The sequence below is a fragment of the Empidonax traillii genome, unplaced genomic scaffold, assembly GCF_003031625.1.
Source record: "Empidonax traillii isolate 1590-97213 ecotype Southwest subspecies unplaced genomic scaffold, ASM303162v1 scaffold296:size1881848, whole genome shotgun sequence".
Taxonomy (NCBI): Eukaryota; Metazoa; Chordata; class Aves; order Passeriformes; family Tyrannidae; genus Empidonax; species Empidonax traillii.
In genome coordinates, this window is record NW_020955489.1 from 922,445 (window position 1) to 934,423 (window position 11,979).

The 11,979-nt window shown below is 45.8% G+C and overlaps 1 protein-coding gene across 5 annotated transcripts in view; it reads left to right on the forward strand.

The window, feature by feature from the left end:
* Positions 1-64: 64 nt before the first annotated feature.
* PROX1 (prospero homeobox 1) overlaps positions 65-11,979 on the forward strand; it is a 50,345-nt gene continuing 38,430 nt past the window's right edge. For 2 of the 5 annotated variants that reach the window (XM_027890744.1, XM_027890745.1), the window contains exons 1-2: positions 66-249; positions 7,508-9,296. In XM_027890744.1, the coding sequence (XP_027746545.1) occupies positions 7,575-9,296 (1,722 nt within the window). In that variant the 5' untranslated portion in view covers positions 66-249; positions 7,508-7,574. Of the gene's footprint in view, positions 250-1,334; positions 1,487-7,507; positions 9,297-11,979 lie in introns of those variants that run through there. The other 3 variants (XM_027890741.1, XM_027890746.1, XM_027890743.1) reach the window with 3 other exon arrangements.

Below are 11,979 nucleotides of genomic sequence, written 5' to 3' on the forward strand. Positions count from 1 at the left end.
TTGGTTAATTCGCACTTGCTTGGGCTGCTCTAAATGGTCTGGGGGAGGGGGGGAGGGTGTGGGGGTGATGAAATCCCCAGCAAAATACTGATCACCGTTATCAAACCTGTGCTTCTTTTTCCAGGGGGCAAAATTGCAGTGACTTTATTAGCTGAGTAGTTTTAATTCCCCGGTAGATAAAGCGGTAAGGATTTGTGAGCGGTAAGGAGCCCGATGGAGCGCTCACCGTAGCCTGCCCAGGGCTGAAGAGTAAGTGACCTGCTCGTTGTTAGGTGATCCTCCCCGCTTCTCCTTCGCTCTCTCGCTGCCACCTTTTGTGGACCGCTCTTTATTTTATTCCGTGGGTTGGAGGGTAGTTCTGCGGGGACGGAAAACGCAGCGAGTATTTGGCTTCTTTTTGTTGTTCCGAGCTTCCTCCTCCCCCCGTCCCCGCCGAAGTTCCCCATCCCCGCTTTAAACTCCTGCTCCGCTCCTCCGAGCCTCCTCTTTGTCCTGTTTATTATAGCTGCCTTGCTTTTTGTCTCTTCCAATTTGCCTGTCATTTGCATGTCACTACTTCTCCTTTTTAACCCAAGCCGGGAAGGACAGGGACTTTTTTTCCTTACTCTTCTTAGCCTTGCAATTACTTTTTCATTTCCAAGAGTGGGACGAGCTGCGAATCGTGGAAATGTATAGAAAATGGGATTTGAGTGGTAGGTAGCGAGCACATGAGAAGAGATCAAATGCAAGTCGCGGGATAAGAGCCTTGATCTGGGAAAAGATTAGGATTATTGGTACTTTCTGTTTGTTTGGTTGTTGTTTGTTGCTTTTTTTCCTCCGGGGGGGATTTAATTCTTTCTTAGCCGTTGATGGAGATCTTTCTTGGCTTTTTCGATTTTCTGTTTAGCGGCTGAGTGACCCGGCGCACTTTGCCATGTGTTTGCACGGAGTTAAAGCGCAGGAGGGAGCGGTGCTGGGGGGCGTGGGGCCTGCGCGGAGGGGGCACGCAGGGCTGCGCTGGGGGGGCGCTGAGAACGCGGGGCCCGGCAGGAGCGGGCGGCCCGACGGGCGTCCGGGGCACGACTCCCCGGCACCGGGCGCTCCGCGGGGGCGGAGCGGGGCCGCCCCGAGGCCCCTCGTCTCTTTGCAGAGAGGGAGAAAGTTGCGCGTACCCCCCGCGGTGGCTGCGCGGCGTCTGGCGGGGCAGGGCAGGGCCGCGGGGCCGGGGCAGGTGTGCGGGGGGCGCGGGCAGGTGCGCGGCGCTGCCCGCAGGGGCGGCGGGGCAGGTGCGCGCCGAGCGGGGCGGCTGCGGAGCGGGACGCGGGGTGTCCCGGCCGCCACCTCCTCCCTGTGCCGGAGAGGGCTGGGGTGACGGGGTCAGCCCCGGGAAGCGGGTCGGGGATCAGTGTCCGCGGGCAGGCGCGGGAGGCGCGGCCGAGGTGGGATGGAGCTCTCGGAGGGGCCACCGTCGCGTTCGTGTGTTTGTGCCCCGTCCGCGGAAGGGCAGGTACGGGGAGGTATTAACTTAATGCCTTTGACAAAGTAGGGGATGTCAGTCAGGGCTGGCAGACACGGCTGCAGACTAGAGGTGCCCTTGAATGTCGGGTAAAAGTTGCCAGCACGAGCTTTGGAAACCCGCTAGTTTCCCACAGGTCCCGAGTGCTCAGCAAACCCCATGGCGTTTCTGGCTGCGTGGCCAGTGTCACCCCAAACCCCTCATCCGGGTCTGGGGACGGGTGGGGAGCACGTGGAAGGCATCCACGCATCCGGGGCCATTTCTTGGTGGCAGAAGGTCCTGTGTTGTTGAACACAGGGTACAAAAACACGTCTGTGTCACCGTGAGGTGTAAAAGCTCAGATTATTTGTCACTTCCATCGCCTGTAGAGGTTTGGCAGTATGCAGGATGAATTATACGGAGGCAGTTTCCTTGCCCATAGATTTGCATGTGGCACATATCCTTTATGTCTTCTTCTCGCAGTTTTTCCGTGAGTTGCCATCAATCACATAAAGTTTACGACCGCTGCAGCTCATTTTGCATTTATTTTATCTGCTTTTTGTCCAGAGCTTACCTTTAGCAGCAATATCACATACTGTGAAATGGTTATTAATACTCAAGGGTAGACAGAGTATCAACATTTCAGGAGTTAAACTGTGATAAAACATACAATGTATATACTTTTCACGAACAACTCCCTATTTTTGTAAAGTATCTTGCATTCACTGAATGGCACTGTCGGTATATACTGTTAACTTCCCTGCCAGTTGAACTCTGAGGCCTCTCAGTTTATGTAATTCATCTCTTTTATGTTCAGTTGATAAATTAAGGTATTTATAAGAATGGACACATTTTGAAATTGAAAAGTTTAATTTGGTTCAGGGCAGAATTGTAAATACTGCAATTTGTAGTCTCTAAATTGTGATTTATTCTGACTCCAAGTGCAGCCTAACTGCTAAATTAAGTAACTCAAGATCCGTGATTTAACGTGCAGCATGGAAAAAATAATATCTTGAAAAACTTGGGCTGAATTTGTAGTAGGAATCTTGAGAATGTTTCGGTATTATCTCTACACAGAGGCCATGGGAGTTACTTTCTTCACGATCAGTGAAATAACAAGGACCAAACTGTCTTGAGAGGAGGAAAATGTTTTCAGTTTTCTAGTTTGAGGAGCTTGATTTCTTTTTCTCATTCAAAAAATCTGTTTTGTCAAGCAGTGCCGAGCACGGCTGCGTGATGGAGGGCCCTGCATCTCCCCAAAATAAAGGCCTGAACTAATGAGATACCGAATCCCTCCTGTTAGTGAGCTCTGTAGTTGATGGGAATTGCGGATGTTTTGAATTCACAGGAATTGCTGAATACTTTGTTGGATTGGGCCCTGGGTATCACCAAGTTCATAAGACAAGGTTTGCTTTCTCCTTTAGGGCTAAAGAGCAGGCAGCATAATTTTGAAGTAAATCAGTCTCTAATTTTTGCTGCTTCCTTTTCTTGTGGAGAAATCCTAATAAAGTAGCTACTACTGCACAAATAGTTGGTCCTCGTTTCTGCCTTGTTTCATATTCTTTGATTAGACATCTCAGCTAAGGGAGTTAGATAGCCCTTTCCCCAAGAAAACTTGTGTCTGAGCTGTACAAAAAGGTAATACTTTCTCATTAGTGGCTGACGTGATTTTAGCGTTGAACAGATCTATGGTGAATAGATGTCATCTGTTCTTCAAATTTTAGCTGTGGTTTTGTGCATGAAATGCTGTTGACTGGAATAATTTTCATCCTGTGCTTCTTGGCTGATTCTGGCAAAGCCATACCCCGTGCAGCGCGTTAGAGTGAAAGATCTAAATATTTCTATTAGCAGAAGCATGTTGAATTTTTTGTGTGGTATTGGCATAATGGGCTGACACGAAGCAGGCAGATGCTGGACCAAACAGAGTAGTCAGCTTATGAAAAGACAGGCACAGTTTCAGCTCTAGAAACTGATTATCTCCTTGAATTTGTCCATGCATATCCGTCAAGTTTAGCACTTTGTTGCTGTGTATTTAATGACTGTTTAGGTTAGGCTAGGGATCTTCAAAGTGGCTGACAAGGGTGAATTTGAATTTACATCTCCTTTGCATCTCATAGGTGTATGAATTAATCTAGGAGAAAATGATCATCGTCTTTGTAGATCAAGATGATTTAACAAAATTGATTACAGAAATTGATTTATTTGTAGTGAGTGCAGTTAAATACCTGACATCATACTCCTTTCTAAGGACTGTTCTAGCCAAGGGTTTGGTAACAGTAACTCTTGGAGACCTAGAAATTAATCTGTTTCCATTTAAAATGTCAATGCATATCAAATGGATATGAAATAAACCCATGTCTGTAGCTGCTGTGCTGTTAAGAGGTTATTCATAGCTACATTGTAATCATATCTCCTTAAACAAAAGATTTGAAAGTAAATTTGTAAATGAAATACTATTGCTACGTTTATGGATGGGCTAGAAAGTGCTGAGGCCCTCGGTATGATTTTTAATTACATGGGCACGGAAAATGTTCAGATTCTGAGAAAGCCACACCATGCGAGTTGAGGCTTGAAATGTGGCTGGTAAATTTAACATAAACTACAATTGGCATGCAAGGAGCATCAAAAGTGATGTATAAACCAAATTTAACCTTCACAAATTTAAAGCTGTGTAACTCAGAAAGAAGCGGTGCTTCTGAATATTTCTACATAGATCTTGATAACCTAAGCTATCTTTCTAATATATTTTTCTGAATAGCTGTACACAGACATTAGATGTATGAAATATAGTTTTGAGACAATGTGCAGCCAAAGTGCTGGTACTACATAAAGGACACACACTTCCTAATTATTTTCCCCCCTTCCCAAGAGTTCCTTATTTATTCAGTTCTAATCTAATCAGTCTTGAAGTCTGCCTGTCGTGGCTGGGATTTTGCATCCCGCTGTACATGCCATTCCACTTCCCTTGAGTGTGAATTGGTTTTGCTCCTCCGAGACTGAAAAATTAACTGACCATTCAATACCCATTCTGTTTCATTGGGCTAAAGTAGAACTACTTCTCATATTTAAGCTGAAAGGCACGTAAGCCCTAAAGCTGGCAGTCTCTAGGCTCAGGATAACACCAGGGCAAATGGGAGATGTTGCTTAATACCCAGGTTAAGTGTACGATAACTCTGATGCTTTCAGCTTCCACTGAGGGAAGGAGAGGACATTGCTCCGGAGCACCTCCTGCCACATGTTTGCGGTGGCAGGAACGGGCTGGTGAGCAGCGGTTGGAACAGGGTCTTGGGGAGAGGGAAATGGACACTGGGGAGGAAGGATGCATGGCAATGACCTTCCAACCTGGCTCAGGACAGCCTGTTTCCTGAGCTGCTGACTCAAGGGTACAGAAGCCCTCCCCATGTGTGTCCTTGGTTGGGATTGGGCAAGAGAGAGGGAAACAGTGGTCAGGCACCTCGAATTTTCGGGAAACATGCAAAACTTGAAACCTGTCATGAGGTTCTGGTGTGATTCTGGGAATGTATTGCTGGCTCTCAATCAAGCATAGCTTGACTACAGAAAAGGACGGAAAAGCATGAAGGTTTTCGGTATTGGTGGGTTTTGTTTCTTTTTTTTTTTTTTTTTTTTCTCGTACTGGCAAGTAGTATCTTTATGGTGGATGGCTTTAGAATATCTTATGTGCAGTAAGCAGTAGGTCTTTTGGTTATCTTTCAATTAGTTTAGATCGCTTTCAAATGAACACCATTAGACTGAAAGGTCAACCTTGACCCTGGTTTATTGTGTGCCAGTGTCGCCTACATAAAAACCCTGGTGATGGTCGTCCCTCTCCACCCTCCGAGGACTTGGCCAGTTCTTTACAAAAACAACCCTCCTGAAATCCCAACTCCACATTTTATTTTATTTTTTTTAGATAAAGTTCTAATTGTAAGAGCCCAATTCTGCCCCTTGAAAAACTGCATTTGCATCAGTTGAGAGAAAGCAGGAGGCAGTCTTCTACAGCACATGCTACCAAGCAGGGCCTGACCCTACCCCTCGCACGTAACAGGATTTTTGGGCCCCTGGACTCCAGGGGTGTTGCTTGCAGGGTGGGATGCTCCCTGGTGTGCAGGTGGCAGAATTGGGCCCCTGCAACAGAAGTCCTTGTTATTTTATTATTATCGTGAGGTAGCCATACTTAACTTGCTTAATGTACTTCTTGATAAGGAAAGATCCCCGAAGACAGTGACCCGTTAACAGTGTAAGGCTCTGGATTCTCCGTTTGAATTCATTACATTTTTGGTTTTTAATATATTTTTTATCATTTTTTTGCTTCCCTGTATGCAAGGAACCAAGTAATGTAAACAAACATCATGTCCCTTGCATAACTGTCTCTGACACCAAATCTCTGAAAATTCTTTTAGTACACCCAGAATACATGGGCAAAGGCTGCAGAATAAACATAATGTTTCTAAGTATTAAAAGCTTTTTTTTTTTCCTGGTTGCAAGCTAAGCATTGACTACTGTCTTGATTTTACAGATTATTTCATGCTGAAATTATGCCTATTTGCATGGATAGTCATTCTTTAAAACTAGCCACAGATGCAGTCCTAGGGAGCACGTAGATGTTTTTACAGGTGAACCGAAAGAGATGGGAGCAATTCCAAAAAGTCTGCATGCTGCCTTTGGCAATATACCCTGTTATTGTGAAGATTGTGCTCTGTTAAGCAAATGTAAAGTTTAATATTAGATAAGCGTTGCATGAAAAATATTTTAATTTTCGTCACTGTTAAATTTTAAGAAACAGGAAAAAGTGTCTAATGCTTTATGTGCGATGTGAGTTTAGCATCACTAGTTAATAAGTCACAAATTATGTCAAGAGCCTTTTACAAAATGCAAGGAAGTGTGTTATCTTTTTATGCTGTGTTCCTGGGAAACAATGAGAGTTCATATAAAGAGAAGGTATCTTCCTTTCTCACGCAGCTGATTGATGTTATTTCTTTCATCTTCCCATATTTTTTCTCATCTTTTCTGCATGTCACAGGAAATAAGATTCTGTGTATTCAAAATGCTACATGTAAGAAGGGCTTCACTGGGCATTGCAGATATTGTTCTTGGAGATTTTTCTAAAGCAGAGAGATGTGACACTGAACATGCCTTGTTTCTGCTATGCAAAAAATTTAACATCGTGTATTTTAGTGTATGAAATAAAGAATCTTCAGCCTTTGGTAGCGGAGCTTGCTTGGAGAGTTGCAAAAAGGGAAGGAATGTATGGGGAATTCAAAACACTGTCATGGCTAGTCACTGGTACATACAAGGCTGTGTAAAGAAACTACATTTTGGCCTTTATCACATCTCCATAAATATTATAATCCTGACCATATCATATTTTATTGCATTTTGGTTTTGCTGAATAAATGTTTCCCTAATGATTTAAGAGATGTTTTCCCCCCAGTGTAAGCCTGAATGCGTCTATGATTTCTTTGCCTTTCACATACACATATACCACCTTACCTACAAATATGTGAAAGTTGTTGTTTTAACCTTTGAATGTTAAAACAATATATTAGTTTTATCTCTCTTTAAAAATAAAAACTACAATTGCGTTTTTTACATTGCAATTGAATTTTTTAATCCAAATTTTATGCAATTTCTTGCTTTAACAATAAATCTTAAATAAGGAATACTTTCATCTTCTTTTGTAACATGTATCTCAATGCCCTAAATTTAATCAATTGGTTGTCAGAGGCTGTGTTCTTCTAATCTACTCTTTCTTCTGAAGATAAACAGTATCATTTTAGGCATTTGTGCAAGAGAATCATATTACTGGTGCTTAAGCAGTTTTTGCTTTTTTAAATCTTAATCCATCTTAAACCAGTGGAGCAGAAATATTTAAAAATGTTTCATTTCAAGCAGAGTGCATAATAAATTGCAATAATTGTAATGTGCCATAAATCCCAGAGCCTATGCATTTTGCATTTTATTCAGGATTGAGGTCAGGAAATTTGGAGAAATTTAAAGAAAATGATTCATCAGTCCTTTTGTTCTGTTGGCCAGGGTCCCAGGATTCTTGAGCTGAGCCCAGCTGACAAGCTTTTGAAGATGGCACAATAACAGTCCAGTGATGCCTGACCATGACAGCACAGCCCTCTTAAGCAGGCAAACCAAGAGAAGAAGAGTTGACATTGGAGTGAAAAGGACGGTAGGGACAGCATCTGCATTTTTTGCAAAGGCAAGAGCAACGTTTTTTAGTGCCATGAATCCCCAAGGTTCAGAGCAGGATGTCGAGTATTCAGTGGTGCAGCATGCAGATGGGGAAAAGTCAAATGTACTCCGCAAGCTGCTGAAGAGGGCGAACTCATATGAAGATGCCATGATGCCTTTTCCAGGAGCAACCATAATTTCCCAGCTGTTGAAAAATAACATGAACAAAAATGGTGGCACCGAGCCCAGTTTCCAAGCCAGCGGTCTCTCTAGTACAGGCTCAGAAGTACATCAGGAGGATGTATGCAGCAACTCTTCAAGAGACAGCCCCCAAGAGTGTCTTTCCCCTTTTGGCAGGCCAACTATGAGCCAGTTTGATGTGGATCGGTTATGCGACGAGCACCTGAGAGCTAAACGCGCCCGGGTTGAGAATATAATTCGGGGTATGAGCCATTCCCCCAGCGTGGCATTAAGGGGCAATGAAAATGAAAGAGAAATAGCTCCGCAGTCCGTCAGTCCTCGAGAAAGTTACAGAGAAAACAAACGCAAGCAAAAGCTGCCACAACAGCAGCAGCAGAGTTTCCAGCAGCTGGTTTCAGCGAGGAAAGAGCAGAAGCGAGAGGAGCGCAGACAGCTGAAGCAGCAGCTGGAGGACATGCAGAAGCAGCTGCGCCAGCTGCAGGAGAAGTTCTACCAGATCTACGACAGCACTGACTCCGAAAATGATGAAGATGGCAACCTGTCTGAAGACAGCATGCGCTCTGAAACCATGGATGCGAGGGCCGGCGACTCTGTCAGCAGGTCGGACAATGAGATGTGTGAGCTGGACCCAGGGCAGTTCATTGACCGGGCGCGGGCCCTCATGCGGGAGCAGGAGGTAGCGGAGAATAAGCCGAAAAGAGAAGGTCCTAAGGAGAAGGAACAAGGGCCAAATGCCTTCCACCCTGAAGGCAAACACTTGGCCGAGACACTGAAGCAGGAGCTGAACACTGCCATGTCGCAAGTTGTGGACACAGTGGTCAAAGTTTTCTCATCCAAACCCTCCCGCCAGCTTCCTCAGGTCTTCCCACCTCTCCAGATCCCCCAGGCAAGGTTCGCTGTCAATGGGGAGAACCACAACTTTCACACGGCCAACCAGCGCCTGCAGTGCTTTGGGGATGTCATCATTCCCAACCCCCTTGACACCTTCGGCAGCGTCCCCATGCCTGGCGCCACCGACCAAACCGAGGCACTGCCCCTTGTCGTCCGCAAAAACTCCTCTGACCAATCCGCCTCAGCCCCGCCGGCTGGTGGCCACCACGCCTCCCTGCACCAGTCCCCGCTCTCGGCCACCACTGGCTTCTCCACCTCCTCCTTCCGTCACCCCTTCCCGCTGCCCCTCATGGCCTACCCCTTCCAGAGTCCCCTGGGCGCCCCATCGGCCTCCTTCCCAGGGAAAGAGCGCGCCTCCCCCGAATCCCTTGACCTGACCCGGGAGACCACCAGCCTGAGGACCAAGATGTCGTCGCACCACATGAACCACCACCCCTGCTCGCCGGCCCACCCCCCCAGCGCCGCTGAGGGCCTCTCCTTGTCCCTCATAAAGTCCGAGTGTGGCGACCTGCAAGACATGTCCGAAATCTCACCCTACTCGGGAAGTGCAATATCCTTTTCAAAAGATGAGCAATAACCTGGCAGTGGCTGGTAGGAGAGGATGAGGGGCCATGCCGGTGCCACAGGGCTTTCCTCGGGTGCTGCGGGAGTGGGGCACTTACAGGGTGCTGGCAGGGGGCTTGGTGAGGCCAAATAAAATGTGGTATTGACTGACAGCACTCTTTCAGCAATGGTGTTCACGTAAAAAAACCACTGGCCCTCCCCCAGCCTATTAGTCCGCCCCGTGGGGTCAGGAGGACAGCCAAGCCCACAGCCTGGGTGCCAGTGGGTTTCCCTGGGCTGGCAAATCCTTCCCCAGGCAGGGAGGTGATCGAGGGGGCACTGCCCTCGTCCAGAAACCATTCCAGCCAGGGCTGCCTCTTTTCCCTCCTGTGCCAGGCCAACACACGACCTGTGTTAATGGTGTCGTGGCTGGGCCTCTCAGAGAGCCACGGTCCGGTTGTTGGTGAGACTTCAGCTCTGAAGTGCATAAGGGAAATGAAGCACAAAAGACACAGGTACTGATATATTCAGGCTGCATCAAGTTCTTTCCCCCACCCAGAGGTCTGTTACTCAGCCCTTGTGCAGCTGCCTGCTATGCATGATTAACCTCTGTTCAGCCATACACAGAAATCTTTTGTCCTAAGATACACAAAGCAAATTATTTTGGAAAGCTAGAGAGAACAATTAAATATAAAACTTCAGCTGTATTAAATTTACGGGACACTTCCTTCCTTAAAAAAAAAAAAAAAAAAAAAAAAAAAAAGATGATAGTAAAATCTCTCTTTTTAGCTCAATAGCAGGCTTTCGTTAGGGTGAAAAATCCATCTCTGCCTTTATTTAGGCATATCCAGACATAGTAATAACCTTTTAGGTTTTTTTTCCTGGAAACTAGTACTAGATTTTTGGTTGGTGGTTTTGGTTTTTTTTCTCTTTTAGCAGTAACACCTCCTAGGCTTTCCATCTTCTCCCCTAATGTTCTTTTGGTCAAAAGGTTTTCTATCCAAGTAGAGGTGTATGGAAAGTGAATAAAATACCATGTGTGGCCAATGCTAAAGTTGAGGATTTTGCATGAAGGGTAGATTGATAACTTTTCCCAGCTCCAAGACCCCAGCAGAAGGCAACAGCACACATGCAGAGCCTTAGATGCATCTAATTTCATCCCCAAGATGAGGAAAGTAATTGCAGCTGAACCTGTGGCCCTCCCTGAGAAATGGCAACAATGCTGAAGAACTTGTTCTCTTTTGAGGGGTAGCATGTGAAGGCAGATGCTTCTTCACTGGTTATCTTCTAGGTGATTAATAATTCTGGTGGGTTTAGATTATTTTAACCGCCTTTTCTGTAGACAAGTTAAACCCTCAGAAGGGTCCTGTCAGGGCTCTAGACCTGCTGGTTACCCGGACTTCACTTCCCTCCCATGGTGGTGGGCACCATGGGACAAGGCAGGCGCTGCAGGTCCAAAGCCTGTTACCGCCACTCTTTGATGTAACTTCGGTCAAGTATGAGTCAAGACTGCTGCTGTCTGACCTGTGTGAGTAGGCCCATTTCTATAAGGAAAAGTGTTCTATAGTTGAAAGCACCTTCCTAAGGTGTTGGTGTTTTTGAGAGCCAGCTGGTAGTGGATGTGATGTTTGAGGCACCTCTCTACCAAAAGAGGATTTTTTTGAGCATTGGTGGCCGGGAAATCTTCTCCTCCCCATCTACATTTTACAGCAAAACATTCTAACTCCAGCATCCCTTGGAGTTAGTGCCAATTACTTTTACAGTTCCAAACCCAAAATCTGTATACTGAAATGCAAGCTGCAATGCTTGGAAAGAAGTCCTGAGATCAACAGGAGTGGCAACTGAGGGCAAGACTCAGGCTAGGGCAATTAATTTCTACCAAACAGGACAGTGGCATAGTAATTGTTTTTGTATAAAAGTAGTTCTCTCATACTGGGAGAGGAGTGAGGAGTCAAAAAACATGCCAAGCATGTGAACTCAGAGTAGTTCTAGGGCTGCACTTGATCCTCACCACCCGTGGAGCATCTCTCCCCCACTCCTGCCATTTCTCCCCCTTTCTCCTGCTCCTTCTCACTGGTACTTACTAATGGAGCTTGCTGCTTCTGCTGAAACAGGGGTGCAAGAGTCCCCTGCTGCTCCGAGATACAGCCAGGGGAAATGCCGAGTGCTACAGTGATACCCTTTCTCTTTTATTGCCCTGCTTCTGTGCTTGCCATTGGGAAAACACTCTCACTTTCCCACCTAGACACTATCGCAGGCTGCAGTTTGTTCTGGCTTTAGATGCAGACATGTTGGGACAAACAGCTTTATTAAATAACGTCTCTACACGTGCATCATAGTATATGACTCTGCTGTGGGGATGGATGTTTTTTCCTAGCAGCAGCTCATTTGTCCAGGTAGCTTACAGTTTCTAGGGAAAGGCACACTGTGGATGTTGGTTGGTTTGCGGTCAATTCTGTTGTGTCGCTTTTGTTTTACGTGGTTGAATGTGCACATATAGGCAACAAATTTCTTGAAAGAAGCAGATCTTTCTTCCCTGCAGAAAGCAACATCTGTTTTCCTGGACAATGCAGCCAGGATGAGAACAGAAGACTAGCAGATAGAGCCAAGTTCAGGTTTTAGTAGTAAGTTAAACACTGAACTAGTCTGGTTTTTGTTTTCTTGGGATTTGTTCTTTTTTTTTTTTTTTT